Raw genomic sequence first — 17127 nt, 5'->3', positions numbered from 1 at the left:
ATATTCCATTTTATAATAAAAACCCAAACTGTTCATTACTTCCAGATCCCCGCCATCAATCATGACAATTATTTATTTATTTAATATTCAAGTGCTCATTATTTACGACAAAATAATAATTATTATAACAATAATATCTTTTACAATTTATTACATTATATTTAATATTTATATAACTTAATATATTTTCGATATTGACACACTAATTTTTTATTTCAAACAATTAAAGCAAATTATTTACGACAAAACATTAATATTAATTATAGTAATAATAATAATAATAATAATAATAATAATAATAATAATAACTTTTACAATTTAATAAAAATTAATTATGTTATCAATTTCTTTTCTTCATTGACGCACTCCGCGTAATCAGGCGGAGTCTTATCATTCGGATAAATCAAAATAACTCTGCTGTGTTCGTCATTGTTGCTGTCATTAATACTTTTATTATTATTATCATTTACTTTTGAGTCAGCCGACTTTTCACTGACAATTACGATCCAAATTACTGCTATCACTCCAATAATTATGGAGCAGCTGAGGATCCAGCGCGGGATCCCAGTATGTTTGGATGCGCACTGCAGCCAATTTGTTGCTGGCCATGGGAATGATTGATCCTGCTCGCTTGAATAATCCGGGGATATGTTATAATCCATTGCCTGAAAAAATAAATTACATATCAATGAAGATGTCTAGTAAATTAATTAAAAAAAAAAAAGAACTTACTGCTGAGTCCTGCGGAACGGATTTAATAAAAGTCTGGGGTAATTTAAATCCTTCGGTGTCCCACCACCCGGGTAAAATTTCTTTCTTCAACCCGGGGTCACTAAGAATCGTATTGTCCGGCATGTCTATTGAAGTTACCAGGAAGTGATGAGCAATCAAATCGTCTTCGGTTGACAGAGCCGCTGATAATATGGACACCAGGTCAAAAATCCGCTGTTTGGCCATGAAAGTGCATCCGACGATGCAGGCAAATCTCTCGTTGACATTTTGGTAGGCTTCTGAACACGCTGAATAATTATCAAACTTTATTAGCACACTATCAATTAAATGTATTTTAAAAAATGATCCTTCAGTTAGTATGAGTGTCAATGTAGCAGACATCAGACAAATTTAAAATTATAAATAAGTAGAGTAAATAATTAAAAAAAAAGGATTTATAAAAAATGCAGTTATGCATTTTTTAATTTTTTAAATGTGCATTTTTTTTAAATTTTGTTTTATTAATTATTTAGTCTATTTATTAATAATTATAAACTTGTCTGATGTCTGCTGCATTCAGTTAGCAGACAATGAAAAATTTTTGGATTTTTTTTCCAGCAAATAAATTACAAAAAAAAACAAAAACTAAAAAAATGCACATGTACAAAATTTAAAAACCTACAGGTGCAATTTTTTCAAATATTTTTTTTTTACAATCTACTGTTTGAAAAATAAAAATTAATTACATGATTCACAGGCGTCCTTGGTGTCATTCAGTTCATTTTTATCAATTCCCTGCTGCGAGTCCGCGAGATTAAAAAATCTACAACCTCTCTGACAGCATTTCTTGGTGCCTTCAACCTGAAAATTTGATTATCTATAAACAATCACTGTCAGTAATTAGTGTAAATAATTATTATCATAAGTAATAATTTAATAAGAATAATTATTTATGATAATTAATATTAAATATTGTAATTACCGAATCACTTATAAGTTTATCAGTTGCCAAAAAAAATGATACCGGTATTTTATCACACAATATAACACATGGATCTTTTTTAAGTTTTACGTCATTGATAACAGCAGCAACTGTCAAATTAATTCCAATAATTACTAGCAAAATAATTATACTTTTATTATTTGTCATATCTCTCAGATTGGTTACAAACATCAAACATATAATAACTATTCTACATTCATATACACATGTATATACACACACAAACATATAATACATACATATGTACAAATATCTATATATATATTTTGTTATAAAAACATATGCGATTTCGTGCGCAGAACTAGACGCGCGCGCTTTTAAAAAAAAAATATTTATTTTATTATTATTATTAATTATAATAATAGATATATAATTTAACTAATTAATATATTTTACTATAATTAATTAACAATTGCTAATTAATAATTAATAAGTACAATTAATTTAAATTATTTCAAATTATGGTGATTACGCAATTTTTTGATGACTTGCATAAAATGTTTTTTTTTTTTTTAAAAAAGTGCAGTGTCAATATTTTTAGTATATGTATATTTGTATATTAATTTATGGGTAATAAGGAAAGATAATAGAATGTAGGATACGCGTAGTAAATAAAAGTGAAAGGAAAATTTTTAAATTTATTTGAATTGACATTTGATCTGTTGTTTGTAAAAATGGCCGATTTAAAAATTTAAAAGTTTTATTATCTTATTTTTAACGTCATTAAATAACAATGAAAAAAATATATATATATGTATATATTTATGACAGAAGGTAAATAATATAAGGTATATATGGATTATTTATTTAAATTCAAGATAAATTTAAAAAATATATTTGTTTGTTTTAAAAATATTTTTACTTTTTATTTTTTCAGACGTTTAAATTTCTGGCGGCAAATTCTAACCTCAAAATTTAATCACTCTGGCAATTAAAATAAAATTAATTAATTTTTCTTGATTAATTTGATTAATGATCATGTATGTAAGGATTTATTTCGTGACTGGATGAATAAAATAAAAGTGGCGGGAAAAAATTAAAAAAAAAAGTTGGTTCCGGAAGCAGTAAAAGGCGGTGATGTATCTGTATTTGGTTGTAGTTTGTATGAGTATCGAGTGTAGTATATTTAGTGTTGGCACAAGTGACATGTGTTAATGCGTATTGGTTGATCATGAACATCGTGTTCGTAATCATGAAACTCGGGTCTTTATTTGCTCGGCCAGAGACTCCGAGCAAGCCATTGCTGAGTTGCCGTTTAAGCCGGTGAGGTCTTGGATTCAAAGCTGCCTGCTGCTTGCTGTCTTGGCTCCAATTGTCATTACTTTTGTAATTTATAAAAACAGTAAGTACTTTTGCTTATAACTACATCAGTTTTCTCTATTCTCTAATTATTTACTGATAGTAAATTTAAATTTTTGAATTTTATTTTTTTGGTAAATTTTCGGCAAGTATCAGATGTCATGAAATGATGTAATAATTTGCTAAATATCATGTGTCAAGTATCTGTTATATTTTTTTTCGACGTCTATTTAAAACTCCGAGATGTTTGCCACGTTAAAAATTCATGATACTAAAATTAGCCAAATAATTTTGAATTTTTTTAAAAAGATTAAATTAAAAAAAAAATTACACCTCTAGAGTTTTTAATTTTCTACACATGCATATTTTTTATTCATTTTTTTAAAAATTAAATTGTAGAAAAAACAATTTTGAAAATTATTAATTGTCTGCTAACTAGGATCCAAAAAATTTTAAATTTAATTATTGGATACCGTGATATTAATTTAAAAATTTTGTAAAATTATAATTACGTCGTCCAACTCGTTTATAATTTATTCCGTGCTCATTTTCTTTAATTAATAAATACCTCGCATATTAATATATATATTTTGCTCACGACTTGGCTCCAAACTTGATCAAGATTTCTACTAAGGAAATAATTGCCTGATAAATCAACCCAAGGATAAATTACTTTATTACTAATAATACCAATTATTTTTCCTCATGCTCATTGTTTTTTTACAGATAAATAAAAATGCCGACTAATACCGAAGAAGGTTTCGCAACAAAAGCAATCCATGCTGGGCAAGATCCATTACAGTGGAATTATTGTCCAGTTGTTGGACCACTCGTCATGTCAACGACTTTCCGCCAAGACGGCCCTGCTGAACACCGCGTAGGTTCCTAATTACTTTATCTTAATTAAATGACAACGCAGCAGATCAAGTGTTAACTCAAAAGATAGCAGACCAATTATTTGTCTGATAAAAAAAATTAATAAATTTTTCAACTTAAATAAGAATAATAATTTGCTGACAGTACATTTTATTGCAGCACTAATTTTTTAAACTGATAGATAAATATTTGATAAGATTTAAAACATAAATTTGACAATGAATAAAAAAATGGAGTTAAAAATAATAAAGTTCCTGGGTACTACTAAATCATATTAATAAAGCGGTCAATTTATATTTATTAACTCTTGGCGTGATAAAAATATATAATAGACTAATTCAATGATATTTATTTATCAATAACTAAAGTAGCTGATGATGATGATGAATAAATTAACAGGGGTTCGAATACGGGAGAAGTGGAAACCCGACCCGTAATATGCTGGAGACAACTCTAGCAGCGATAGAGAACGGCAAGCATGGGCTGACATTCGCATCAGGACTCGGTGCGACAACTGCACTGGGAGCTTTACTAGAATCCGGGGACCACATCGTCTGCGTCGACGACATCTATGGAGGCACCAGCCGTTACTTTAGGACCTGCCTCTCGAAAAATAAGATCGAGATTTCGTTCGCTGATGGCAACAACATCAAGAACTTTACCAACACCATCAAGAACAACACCAAAGTACGTTTTCATGTTATTTTTTTTTTTCTGCCTGAAAGAGTATCCAGTAGCCAGCGGTCGGTGGTCAGAAACCTGAGACTCAAGGCTCCACCCGGATCACAACTCATATTTATTATTATTATTACGTATTTGCAGATGGTCTGGATTGAATCACCAACGAATCCATTGCTCAAGCTCATTGATATCCGGGCTATTGTTGATGCCGTGAAAGCCGTCAGATCTGACATAATTGTTGTTGTTGATAACAGTTTCTTAACATGTTATTTCCAAGTAAGTTCACTTATTTAGATTTTTATTTGCCTTGAGATATCTATTGCTTCATTGTATTTATTTTTCAGAGACCATTAGAACTAGGTGCCGACGCCGTTATTTACTCGATAACAAAGTACATGAACGGTCACTCGGATGTTGTCATGGGCGCAGTTATTGTGCGGAGCGATGAACTCGAGAAAAGATTACGTTATATTCAAAATGGTAAATTACTTTTTTTTATTCCATTACTCATTGTTTTATTACTCTGCTATTTAAATACTTGTATAATGATAATTGATAAGCAAACTCTCTTACAAATACTAGAATAATTAAATAAAAATAATATTTTATAATTTATATTAAATTATAATTTTATTATAGAGTAAGACCTGATCGGGTACTAGGTCTCTTATCTTAAAATTTTTTAAATTTTTAGCACTTGGAATTGTACCATCACCATTCGATTGTTCTCAAGTAAGTCGAAGTTTGAAGACCCTTGAAGTCAGGATGAAGCAGCATATGAAGAATGGACTAGCTGTTGCTAAATTTCTTGAAGCACATCCTCATGTCACTCGTGTCTTTCATCCACGTAAGAAATATTAATTATTTATTTAAAATTTAATATTTATTTATTAATTTATTTATTGATCAATAGTTTTACCATCACATCCACAACATGAATTATCTAAGAAACAAATGTCAGGACACAGTGGCATGGTATCATTTTATGTAGAAGGCGACTCAAGTAAATTTTTAAAAGCATTGAAAATATTCGTCGTCGCAGAATCGCTCGGTGGATATGAGTCTCTGGCTGAATTACCGTAAGTTTATACACGAGTGTCATAATATATATTCATATATGTATATGTATTATACCAATTACTTATAATCACTTGACCTAATTAAACTCATTTTATCTATTTTATTGGCTGTAATTAGATCAACAATGACACACGCCTCGTTGACCCAAGAAGCGAGAGACGAATTGGGTATCAATGATAAGCTGATTCGTCTGTCAGTTGGGATTGAGACTGAGAGCGACTTGATCGCTGACTTGGACCAAGCGCTAAAAGCCAGTCTATTATGAAAATGAAATTTTTGCTCATCAGTTTCCGTGCCTCAAACTCGTATATTAAATATTTGTCCACATCACATTCATTCCAATAGTTATCATTTTTTAAAAATATATTGTTTTATCTATGACTTGAATTTGTTTAACGATTGGCGGTATCAGCAACGATAAATTTTCATTTAAAAATTTTTTTTAAAGATCTAGGATTTTTGAATATTTAAATAAAGATAACGATCAAGATAAATCTATATCAAATTTAATCATTGAAAAAATATATACTCAATTAACTAAATCTTTTAAAATAATATTTTATCATCGCAATAAATTATATAAATATTTAAAGATTTTAATAGTAAGAGTTTTATTCATTATTTACTCCTTATTTATTCAAAGCAGTCATACACAGAGAGAAAATTATGGTAACTGTTCCGAGTAGTTTTTCTGTTAAAAAAAAACCAGTTACCATAACACATGGAAACTTTTTTTACAATATATTGTAATTGTTACCATAAATTTCTCTCCATGTAATGACATTTCCACCAGTCATCAGCCGTTACTATTTATAGAATAAATAATTAACTAAAAACAACGATCTTTAATAAAAATTATACTTTATTGCATCTGACCTAAACTAAAATTAATTAAGTAAACATTTAATAATTTCTGAGTGGAGTCAGTGTAGGTTTATTTTAGAGTTAAACCGTAGTTTGTTTATTTTAGCTCTGTCATACTCTTGTGCGCGGTTGTACAACAACACACCCGCAATTACTGTACAAGTACCTAGAGCAGATAAACCTGTGACCGGATTATCGAATAATATCACAGATAACCATATGAGAAACGCTCTTTTTGCTGTATTGGCAACACTAAAACAATAATTATTATAAATTATAATTAATATTTAATAGTAATGATGATAATTACCTGTGTGTAACTGGACTGATATAATCCATCAGCACATAGGCGGTAATACTTTGAAAATGGAAGAACACGCCGTTTAATAAAAATGACATCAAAAGTTTTGTACTAAAGGAATGTTGCAGAGTATATAAATCGACAAATAATAATGTCACTGGTATTTGTACGACGATTGATGCGAGACTCGTATAAAACTGTAGCTCTGCTGGTCTAAATATTATATTTTTTAAATTTAAATTCAAGTTATTAATGACTAGTAAAAAGAATACGTACGTATATTTAAAACTGTCACCGCTAATTAACATTTTCGAGTATACATTTTGCAGACATTCAGTGAGATTTGTAGCCATTGCGGCGATAAAACCTTTGAAGTCGAAACTTAGTTCATTTACTGAACAAAGTGCTAGGCCACCCATTACTGGTATCAATGATAAATTAACATAAAACCCTGTGCGTTCACCTGTAAATTATTTTTTAAAAAAATTATCATGTAGAGTAGAAGTAGCATTTGGGGTCTTTGATTCATTCTTGGACATTTGATACTTTAATTTAATTTATGAAAAAGTATAAAGGAAAACATTCATTGTCAAGTAGCACATTTGGCTTTTTGACATCTGTAAGAAGTTTGAGGCTGTTTTTTTGACTTTGATAAGCCACCAAAATGTGGAAGACAATCAGAAATTTATCACCGAAAAAATATCTGCTGAAATATATAATTACCTAATAAATATCTACTAATGAGAACAGTAAACAATGGAGCTGAACTTTTAATAGTTTCAGTAAAACTGACAGCAACATAATTGAGGGCTACCAGCCCAAGTAAGACTGTAGTGAAACGTGTGCAGCCGACCAATATCATGTGTCTGTAAAATCCAGGTGGTTTGACCAGTCGCGGGCTTGTTTTGTACATCCCACATGGGAAATACATCTGGATGAACCCACATATCGCTGTCGTTATCATCTGAAACGCCCCTGCATTTAAATAAATAAATAATTAGTTAATGATTTACAGGAAATTAAAAAAATCAACTGATTAATTAAGGGCCAGTTTTTCAAACCCCGTTTAAAAAACTGGCCTTAAATGTCCAACAGTACACAGAAAAAAAAATCTTGACTGAAGGTAAATATTCTTGAAGAAAATTTATTTGAAAATCTCAATTTTTTCGGATAAAATAAATCTCCTCTGACCAAGACAAATTTTCTTGGCTTAAAAATCTTTACTTGGTACTCAAAAACGCGCGTTTTCAAAAATATTTTCCTGACTCAAGACTTTTTTTCTGTATATAAAAAATTGTTTAGATTAAAATTATCGCATTGGATTGTGACTATTTGAAATGTAGTTCACTTCAATTTAAATTTTTTATTTTTCTCATGCTTTAATCTAGGCATCTATGAACATTACTATGAGTATGGTCTTTTGTTGGATGACCAGAAGCATAAAATTATTCAACATTTTTTGAACAAGTGTTTTTATCAGGGCTATGTACAGATGATTTTCATCCCTATAGATGAATATGTATATATTTTTGTATGTATGTGTGTATGTATATATTTTGTATGCTGGTAAATAAATAAATAAATTACCTAAAATTGTTGGATCGCCTTCCATGTAAGACAAAATATATTTATTAAGAAATAACGTGCACCCACTAAATATATACCACAGTCCTAAAAATAATAACGCACGTGGATGTGACAGTCCCCCTTTGGATTCGCTTGTTAATAAAACGCATTCTTCACTAGATTTATTATCTGTGTATTTTCCACGATTTTCATAAACAAAAGCCGCTGGGACTTTACTATTTTCCTCAATCTGGTTCGTATAATTTGGTCTTGCTGGAGTCTCCATTTCTACATAAATTTATATTTGTTTTAATAAATGAATTAAATTGTATAGATTAAATTTGAAACTTACCTTTAAATGTTTTTATTTATCACTAAATTACTGCTGACTCACAACTCAAAAGTTATGTTTTAATTTAAAATAAAAATTGGCGGGTTTTATTATTTTGTGATTTTTAAATAAATAAATAATATGAGGATATTGGTTTGATAAATATAAATATAAATGTTTCATTTGATTTTGTGGACAGTGAAGTCTTTATTGTCTAGACGAATAGTGACAACACGTAACAGTAAATTTGATAAATTATTTTCTATCATCACGAGTTATTATAATTATTTGTTTATGTTTCTTGTAAAAATTATTAAAAAATTTTTTATTATCAATTCACTAGTTTTACGTCATCTTATCTTTAGTTTTTGTTTATTTAATTATTTATATTCTTTACATTCTGATGACTACTTTTGATCTTGCAAAAGGTTATGCATTATTGTATATATCTATAAACATACATATGTATTTATATATATATATATATATAAATAAATGAATATACCTATACATACGTATATTTAAAAGTATTGTATTAATTTTTTTTATTAGTTATCATTGCCCTTGAAAAATATGAACGTTGTGTGCAAAAAAAAGAAAAAAAAAAAATCTCAGATTTTTAAATTAAAAAAAATGATTAATAATTAAAATAAAGTCTGTTCACTGTATTTCATCTGACAATACATATATATAGATATACCATAGTACGTGACTTGAGAAGGATTAATTTAGCTCGAGACTGTACTTTCAAAAAACGAAACAAGCTTTCAGCTTAGGTCTCTGCAATTTTTACACAACACGTATTAATTATATTTCTATCGATCCTAAAAATTTTAAATTGATCTCATTATTTCGACTTTACTCCCATACCTCCTTAAGTATCAGGTGACAGGAAACGTTTCAAGACCACTCAAGTGTATTTATATTTCTCCGAATACAAAATAACAATTTATTTATCTATTTATTTAAACTTTATTTAAATGTGCGCCTATTTATGTATTTCAACAAACAATTAATAATTGATTAATGCTAATTAATAATCAAAAATCATTAATTATTTTTCATATATTTTTATTTATTATATTGTTATTTTCCAGTGCTTCATATATTTATATTTATAATAATGCCAACATCATATATCTATATATCAATATATTAATAATATATACCAATATAAAAATACAAAACACGATAATTAACAACTAAATTTAAAAACTCCGTTAACATTTATTTGATATGTGTACAATTTTTAATTTATCTCCATAACATTCGACCTGATCACGTATCAAAAAAACAACAGCTTAAAATGAACCATTAAATTTATTAACAACACAATTAAAGAATAATTTGTTTGATTGAATGAAAAAATAGTAATAATTATAATTAATAAAAATTATAAATTGAAATTTAGGCCAGCGCAAGTGCTGCGGTGATGAACACCAGCGAATAAATATTGCTAGCGCTGATGGGAGAGCTGCTGCGCGTATACAATTTAGGATTTTCTTCAACTAGAGCAGCAGATCGTCCGCTCAAAAGATTTTCACAAGGAGTCACACGTTTTACAAAAGTAAATAATGCGTCGGCAATATTTCCAGGTGTCGGATCGGTACATTTTTCCAACTCCGTGACAACGCATCCTCTCAGTTTCTCCATGTCGCTAAAAAAAATTTTATCAATTAATTTTATTCAAATTATAAACTCTCAGATATTTAAATAAATATTAACCTGCATTCCTTAACTCCAAATAACAATTTAGGTAAACTTTCAAGACTAGGTGTCGAGTTCTCAGCTTCGCTTGTTGGTAAATATCCGCCGTAAGTTGAATTCAAACACTGCTGAAGACCTTCTTGTTGTGATTTAAAGCATTCCGGACCACCAGCGGCAATAAATACTGCAATAAAACCCGATCATAATCAATAACAAATATGACAAAATTATAAATAACTGATAATTATCATTAGACAAAAATAAAAAACACTTACAAGCAATACGATCACCTTCTTTGTGACAAATAAAATTGAGAAGTGAATCAGTGACATTTAATGCTATTTTAACAGTATCACGTTCTTGAGTTTCAAGGCAGGGTTCCAGGGTTGATGTAAAATCAGTGATACATTTTTTCAATGTCGGCTTTTTCATACAGTATTTTTTGAATACAATATCAAGGTCCCCTGTCGGCTTGGCCTTCTCGATCTCATCCTGCAGCTCCGTCATATTAACGAGTCCTTTGATGCAATTCTGTATCTCATCATTGGCTTTCAGCACTTTGTCGTAAACATCTGGGCCACCATTTTTATCGCATTTATTTTTAAACTGGTTTTTTACGTTTTCAACCTGTCCGAGTGCTGTCTCGTTCAAGGAATCAAGATCTGCGCCTGCGAAATTTCCCGGTAGTAAACTCGGCAACAGAAGCTGACTCTTCACAACATCACTAGATACTCCTGAAATATCAATATATTTATTTTTTCATTCATAAATCCATAGTTTTTTTTATTTTAATTTTTTCATATATTTATTTATTATGTATAATTAATTCTTGTTTTTTTTTTCCTCGTCCATTTTGAATCCAGTGAAGATTAAAAACTTCCAGTCAATAAACAAGTGATTTTTTTTTAAAAATAACTTTTGTTTTTCTAAATGATCATCAATAAAGTTTGCAACTGAACTCGAAAAATAAGTAAATAAATATACATATTTAATTTTAAATTACAGATTAAGTTGTTACATCATTTAAATACGTAACATATAAGGTTTCTGTTTCTGTTTTTTTTTTTAAATCTATGTAATGTAATTATTTAGAAATAATGTGTCATAAATCTGTAATACAATTAAATTTAAATTTTGAAAAAGAAAAATTGTATTTTTTGAAGTAAAGTAAAAAAATTTCACTTGAATGGGTAAAAAAATGTTTTAATATAAAAATATTTATTATCTTGATTAATATACTAGTGATAATGGGCAATTACTGATGAATCAGTTGATTAATTACTCAATTGTATGAACAGGTGTTCGAATTATGGAAGTATCGCTTCTGGTTTAAGTAAATAAATCATTAGATTCAAATCATTGTATGAGAAAAATAATTATTATAATTTAAATTAATTACATTCATTAATAAAATAATTATTTGAATTTGGTAATCAATGAAATTACTAAAAATTTTAATCAATTTTTTTTAAACAAAATAATTGTATTTAAATTTTTATTTATCAAAATTTAAAAATTTAATTGAGTAATTAATAAAATAAATATTTGAATCTACTAGTAATGAAATTAAAAAAAAGATGTGATAAAAACATAAAAAAGAAGTTATTATAAGTTTAAATTAAAAAATATAAAAAACAAAGTAATTAATTATTTTTAATCAAAATTAAAAGCAAGGAAATCCATTAAAGCAATTAAATAGCTGATAAAAAAAATTAATAAAAAGTAATCTTTGTACTCACCAAAGCAGATAAATAAAACGATTGCAATTGTACGAGACATTTTACTGGAAATTTTAAATTAAAAAAATCCCACGTATATTTGAAATATATATATATGTATATGTATACGTTTATGTTTAACCTGCAGGACTGTCCACGTCTCAATTTAAAAAGGTGAATCCAGCAGCCTCGGAAAAGCGATCAATTACTTGTCATTTACCTCAATTACATAAATACAAATTAAAATAGTATTTATTTAATAATTTTTCACAAACGCGATTTTTATCAAACAAATGACTTACACCAGACAGTTTATTGTTTTATTTATACTAAATAAAACAAATATCGATTTTCTATTTTATAATTTAAGTTGTAAAAAAATTCGAATATTTAATTAATCAAATGACGCGGCAAAATAATCACTCCATTTACTTATGTATTTACTGAAGGACGAGTGATGCTGATGTACATATGATGCTCGATTATATTAATATATATCTATATCTATATCTATACCTATACCTAGTATTATAGTACAGGTATGACAAGTAGGTAAAACTACAGGTCAACAAAACGCTGAGTAGAACTGAACTTAACAGTCAGGAGTCCACGTGAATACTGACCAAAGTCGCCAGCTAACATTCGTTATTATCATTTTCATTCTACATATATATCTACATTAATATATATGTCTTTAACTTTGTAACCTCGGACTATGAGTAAGACATGCAGCTCATACTAATTTTTACCCCGATACGACTGATATATTATTAAATTTAACGAAACTTGTCTTGCTTCCATATTTGAACTTTAAATTAATCAATAAATCCTTTTTTTTTTTCATTATTATTCTTGTTCATTATAATTAATCACTAATTGAGTCTTTGAATGATTAATATATTTAACTTTCATATATTTTTATTTCCTTACTCTCAAAACAGAAATTTATTTTATTTTCCTTTATTATTTTTTTATAGAGAAATAATTATCAAATTAAATAAATATTATTATTATAATTAAATATTTCATGCTTGTTATTATATAAATTTTAAAAGTATTAAGTTACAGTTGAATGACCGGATTTATTTAGTTGATAAAATAAGTCTTTATATTACAGAATTGTGCAACGCAAACACCTTTGACATTTTTTTCCGGTTTTCAAAATTATTATTACGTCAGTTTAATTATTTTTCTATTGATATTTCATTCCAGTTAAAATTATTATTTTATTTTTTTTTTTTACTAATTATTTATTTGTAATCAGAGTACAGTACACTAGTCTCTAAACAATAAATAATTAATTAATACATTTTGTAAATAATTAAGCTGTGGATGAAAAATTTATTTAATTAACTGACAATGAGAGTATAAGTACGATTTAATTTATGGAATGTCGATAATTAAAAGCTTTATGATTTATTTATAAAAAAAAAAATACTTGAAATTTGTATTTTATATGAACACGTGGGCATGCGCTAATTAAATAATAAATATTTCATTTAAAAAAATTTAATTCCTTCAGTTTCATAATTTTACTTCGCAGGCGCGATTATTTTTAATTAAATTAGTATGTAATTTATTTTCAAAATTTATTAGCGCGGCAAATTTGAATCCGACAATTTTATTGGGTTTTTTTTTAATTTATAATTTGTAGGCATTGCGAATCATGAGATCAAAATATGCATCGTGATCAATGCTAGCACTTATTGCACTGTAGTAATTCATAAATTCTTCCATGGTTACCTAGATAATTAAATAATTAATTAATTAATGAGTGAATTTATTAGTTGAGTAGTAAAATACTTACGACACCGTCTTTAGAACTCTCTTGCTCAAAGTTTCCCAAAAATTTATTCAAGATACTCTCCTCGCTCTCCTCGCCGCTTATATATCTTGGATGACATTTGACATTGTAGACCCCGCGGAGATCAGCAACTGTTATCTCTCCGTCACCAGTCTTATCAAGTTTTTGAAACGCTTGCTCGACTAGTTTTATACGGCTCTCAGACATCGGAGGCTGGAATTATTTATTTTATTTATTTGTTTTTTTCTAACTTCCTGCTAGTTTTATCTTTGTAGACACAAACTTTTTTAATTTTTAGAAAATTAATAATTCAGAGTACGGGAAAAAAAACGCGTCCTGAGAAAAAAAAATTTGTCAATGATTTTTTTTTTCGCTAAATAAATATTTGATATTAAATTAATGAGGGGTAAAATCGTCAGCTTAAAAAATTGAAAATGGCCCAACTTGCCGCAAAGTATTCATTTTCACTTTAAAAATAATAATTAAAAATCCTAATCGGAGTTAATTCTGGATTGAAACAGAATCCAGAACCCTTTGAAATCACTCCGCTATTTACTGCTCGTGGAGTGATTTTTTTAAAAAACTAGTGAATTTAGATTTAAATAAAACTCACTCTAATCGCAGTAATAAATTCATTTAAATCAATAGTCCCGCTTTCATCAGTATCCAATTTAGCGATCATCTGATCAATTTCTTCGTCTTCGAATTCAAAATTCATGGCCTCGAATCCCTCAACAAGTTCTTCTTTGGTCAACTGCTTATTACCATCTTCATCCATGCGACGAAATATTCTAAAAATATATATTACAATCATTAACTCAATAAACAACTTCCTTGCACATGAGACAAATAAACAATAAAATTACCTTGCCAGCCCAAGAATACCCCCAGCACCTCTGGCTAAACAGAGCAGCCGAAGTTTCTCTATAGAATCTTCGGCGGTATGAATGGCCCTCTGGGCCTTGTTAATCATTTCCGCCTCCTGTCTCGTCGTCGCGCTCACCGGTCTGTTGGACATTATCTAAAAAATTAATGAAACTAATTAAAAACGTCGATAAAAAAATCGTCACGAGCTAATAATTATCTACCAAATCAATAACCGTAGCCTACATAATATTTCAAAACATTGCTGTATATATATATTATCTAAATAAAGATAGTGATATATCTTGATGTTGCGCTGGACTAAATAAAAGTTATCGTGTTTTGCAAACCATAACGTGTAATACAAGTGTAGCTTACTGGGTTCGTCAGTTAATTTTTAAAATTATAAAACAAAGTTTGCATGTACTCCATTCCAAAGCTAAAGTCTACACACCTCTTTATATATTTATTTATATATAGACTAATGTTTATCATCGACCGTAATGTCACTACATCCCTACATATGATATCCATTAGTGTGATAGATAATATATTAAAAGGCAAAGGCAAAGGAAGAGGTAGAATAGTAAAGAAAATTTACGTCTGCATAAATTATTGGTACCGATCGATTTACTTTTTATATATTAACGCATTACGGTCTTGTACAAACTTTAACCATGCCCTCTTTTAATAGAAATATATATATTATTATGTGTTATAAATATGTATATATATATAATCATTACTCATAAGATTTATTTGTTAATAACTGTGTAAAGCTCATTATATTACACTTAGGAAGTCTATGATAATAATAAACATAATTTATTTGAAAATTGTGTTGTTACTTTTTGCGAAAGAGAAATAATGCGGGTAAATATTCAAACACTTTACGCTAAGTTTAAAACGTTTTTTTCTGAAAACTATTTGAAAGCGTGATTTTAATTTGGAAGCTACTGAAGCAATTTTTAAAATTTTTGTTTAATAAATAAATGTAATTTATATTAAATTAATTAATAAGCTTTAATAATTAATTTTTTTATTATACGAACCTCAGATAATTTGTTTGTTACGCATTAACAAAAAATTGAAATAATAATTTGTTTTTATTAATTATTAGTTGATTGATTGATTGCAAAAATAAATTATTGGTTGCAAAAATACATTACAGATCTGTTGTTAAAACTTACCGGAATCTTTTGCGAAACAGTTTGACAGTAATTTAGTTTCAACTTCACTTAATGAACCGCTAAACTTTTAATTTAAATTTAAAAATTAATAGGCGCCAGAGATTTGAGTTGATTAGAGGGACGATAACGAGGATACTGCGACCAACCGGATGGAAAGTGACAATATAACTAAGTATGCTGGTGAATAAAAGGTAGAGCACACCTCCAGCCCACCTTTACATCTACTCGTGTTATATATTTGTATATATATGTATGTCTATTTACTATTACCGCTACCACTGATGCTACGTGCAGACTATTGTACTATAGTAAAATCTATGTAATACGAAAAAACTAAATAAAAGTACACTCAATACATGTAACAGTTATGTCGGACAATGTCGTCTGATGCCTGGATGTAGTTCACATATGTTCATTTATTTTTATATTTCATCAACTTACTTAAGTTTGTATGTAAGTCAAGTTAACTCATTCAGGGTTAGTCTATAAGATTTTTTTTTAAATCTGATAAATTTTATTTTGATAGGGGGGGGGGGGCAAAATGACATACTTAATTTTTTGTTTATAATATTTAAAGTGAATAGAAGGAATTTGCAGCTGCCGTTAAAAAAATTTTTCAAATTTCGCGGGCAAAATGGGATACTCCCAAAAAAGTGAAAAAAAATTCTGGAAATTAAAAATTTGATTAAATTAATTTTTTTTATGTAATTTACATTAAGACAAATTATATTTCATATAAATATATATATATATATATTTTTTTTTTTAATAGTTTTTATCATAAAACAAGTCATTAATATTTTTCGACTGACGTTTTCGATTTTTGAAAAAGTTTAACAAAAAAAAATTCAAGTAATGTTTAAAAAAACAAACTTTTATAAAATTTTGGGGGTATTCTGTTTCCCCCTTCCCTCTCTTTTAATTATTGATAATAAATAAATTAATCAATTAACTATACTAATTATTTATGTCTCCTCATGAATAATTTTTTTTAATTTGTATTGAAATAATTTTTAAAATAAAAAAGTAAATTTTTGATATAAAAAAGTCTTAAGATTTTTTTGAATTTAAATTTAAAAACAATTATCATCAGATGATTAATTAAAAACATATCTTACCGGCAATTGGTACC

The 17127-nt window shown here is 28.0% G+C and overlaps 5 protein-coding genes across 7 annotated transcripts; 1 reads left to right on the top strand and 4 right to left on the bottom strand.

Moving 5' to 3' along the window:
- Positions 1-39: 39 nt before the first annotated feature.
- LOC103580033 (transmembrane protein 59) lies at positions 40-1940 on the bottom strand. Its single transcript, XM_008561638.2, has 4 exons — positions 1694-1940; positions 1458-1572; positions 733-1019; positions 40-665 (listed from the first exon to the last, which is right to left on the bottom strand). The coding sequence occupies exons 1-4, from the start codon at positions 1883-1885 to the stop codon at positions 333-335; spliced, it is 927 nt and encodes a 308-aa protein (XP_008559860.1). The 5' UTR covers positions 1886-1940; the 3' UTR covers positions 40-332.
- Positions 1941-2614: 674 nt separating this feature from the next.
- Positions 2615-6250, top strand: LOC103580034 (cystathionine gamma-lyase). The gene is made up of 8 exons (XM_008561639.3): positions 2615-3056; positions 3740-3890; positions 4289-4576; positions 4712-4846; positions 4915-5050; positions 5265-5417; positions 5484-5649; positions 5768-6250. Exons 2-8 carry the CDS (start codon positions 3750-3752, stop codon positions 5913-5915), a joined length of 1167 nt encoding a protein of 388 aa, XP_008559861.1. The 5' UTR covers positions 2615-3056; positions 3740-3749; the 3' UTR covers positions 5916-6250.
- A 74-nt stretch (positions 6251-6324) lies between these two features.
- LOC103580035 (solute carrier family 35 member E2A) lies at positions 6325-9628 on the bottom strand. Of its 2 annotated transcripts, none has more exons than XM_008561641.3 (7): positions 9228-9628; positions 8734-9161; positions 8403-8669; positions 7539-7790; positions 7092-7278; positions 6825-7028; positions 6325-6766 (listed from the first exon to the last, which is right to left on the bottom strand). In XM_008561641.3, the coding sequence occupies exons 3-7, from the start codon at positions 8665-8667 to the stop codon at positions 6574-6576; spliced, it is 1101 nt and encodes a 366-aa protein (XP_008559863.1). In that variant the 5' UTR covers positions 8668-8669; positions 8734-9161; positions 9228-9628; the 3' UTR covers positions 6325-6573. The 2 variants fall into 2 exon arrangements, with proteins under 2 accessions (XP_008559863.1, XP_008559864.1); XM_008561642.3 differs by having other exon boundaries at positions 9413-9628.
- Positions 9629-9766: 138 nt separating this feature from the next.
- Positions 9767-12755, bottom strand: LOC103580036 (27 kDa hemolymph protein). 2 transcript variants are annotated; one of them, XM_008561644.2, is made up of 5 exons: positions 12280-12755; positions 12159-12202; positions 10695-11153; positions 10438-10603; positions 9767-10369 (listed from the first exon to the last, which is right to left on the bottom strand). In XM_008561644.2, the coding sequence occupies exons 2-5, from the start codon at positions 12196-12198 to the stop codon at positions 10120-10122; spliced, it is 915 nt and encodes a 304-aa protein (XP_008559866.1). In that variant the 5' UTR covers positions 12199-12202; positions 12280-12755; the 3' UTR covers positions 9767-10119. The 2 variants fall into 2 exon arrangements, with proteins under 2 accessions (XP_008559866.1, XP_008559865.1); XM_008561643.2 differs by having other exon boundaries at positions 12159-12755.
- A 231-nt stretch (positions 12756-12986) lies between these two features.
- LOC103580037 (calcyphosin-like protein) lies at positions 12987-16357 on the bottom strand. Its single transcript, XM_008561645.3, has 5 exons — positions 15996-16357; positions 14808-14962; positions 14555-14732; positions 13945-14154; positions 12987-13880 (listed from the first exon to the last, which is right to left on the bottom strand). The coding sequence occupies exons 2-5, from the start codon at positions 14957-14959 to the stop codon at positions 13779-13781; spliced, it is 642 nt and encodes a 213-aa protein (XP_008559867.1). The 5' UTR covers positions 14960-14962; positions 15996-16357; the 3' UTR covers positions 12987-13778.
- Positions 16358-17127: the final 770 nt, after the last annotated feature.

Source organism: Microplitis demolitor, chromosome 1 (genome assembly GCF_026212275.2).
Source record: "Microplitis demolitor isolate Queensland-Clemson2020A chromosome 1, iyMicDemo2.1a, whole genome shotgun sequence".
Classification (NCBI taxonomy): domain Eukaryota; kingdom Metazoa; phylum Arthropoda; class Insecta; order Hymenoptera; family Braconidae; genus Microplitis; species Microplitis demolitor.
This window is presented reverse-complemented; position numbering and strand designations above follow the sequence as displayed.

Coding starts and splice junctions, on each gene's coding strand:
- LOC103580033 (XM_008561638.2), bottom strand. CDS start 1,885: ATGTTTGTAACCAATCTGAGAGATATGACAAATAATAAAAGTATAATT. Junction 1,020..1,457: donor CAAGGACGCCTGTGAATCAT/GTAATTAATTTT, acceptor ATAATTATTCAG/CGTGTTCAGAAGCCTACCAA. Junction 666..732: donor CCGTTCCGCAGGACTCAGCA/GTAAGTTCTTTT, acceptor TTATTTTTTCAG/GCAATGGATTATAACATATC.
- LOC103580034 (XM_008561639.3), top strand. CDS start 3,750: ATGCCGACTAATACCGAAGAAGGTTTCGCAACAAAAGCAATCCATGCT. Junction 5,418..5,483: donor CACTCGTGTCTTTCATCCAC/GTAAGAAATATT, acceptor ATTGATCAATAG/TTTTACCATCACATCCACAA. Junction 5,650..5,767: donor GAGTCTCTGGCTGAATTACC/GTAAGTTTATAC, acceptor GGCTGTAATTAG/ATCAACAATGACACACGCCT.
- LOC103580035 (XM_008561641.3), bottom strand. CDS start 8,667: ATGGAGACTCCAGCAAGACCAAATTATACGAACCAGATTGAGGAAAAT. Junction 7,029..7,091: donor GGTGACAGTTTTAAATATAC/GTACGTATTCTT, acceptor TATAATATTTAG/ACCAGCAGAGCTACAGTTTT. Junction 6,767..6,824: donor ATCAGTCCAGTTACACACAG/GTAATTATCATC, acceptor TTATTGTTTTAG/TGTTGCCAATACAGCAAAAA.
- LOC103580036 (XM_008561643.2), bottom strand. CDS start 12,198: ATGTCTCGTACAATTGCAATCGTTTTATTTATCTGCTTTG. Junction 11,154..12,158: donor CGTTTTATTTATCTGCTTTG/GTGAGTACAAAG, acceptor TTGATATTTCAG/GAGTATCTAGTGATGTTGTG. Junction 10,370..10,437: donor TTTGGAGTTAAGGAATGCAG/GTTAATATTTAT, acceptor AATTTTTTTTAG/CGACATGGAGAAACTGAGAG.
- LOC103580037 (XM_008561645.3), bottom strand. CDS start 14,959: ATGTCCAACAGACCGGTGAGCGCGACGACGAGACAGGAGGCGGAAATG. Junction 14,155..14,554: donor AATTTATTACTGCGATTAGA/GTGAGTTTTATT, acceptor AAATAATTCCAG/CCTCCGATGTCTGAGAGCCG. Junction 13,881..13,944: donor AGAGTTCTAAAGACGGTGTC/GTAAGTATTTTA, acceptor TTAATTATCTAG/GTAACCATGGAAGAATTTAT.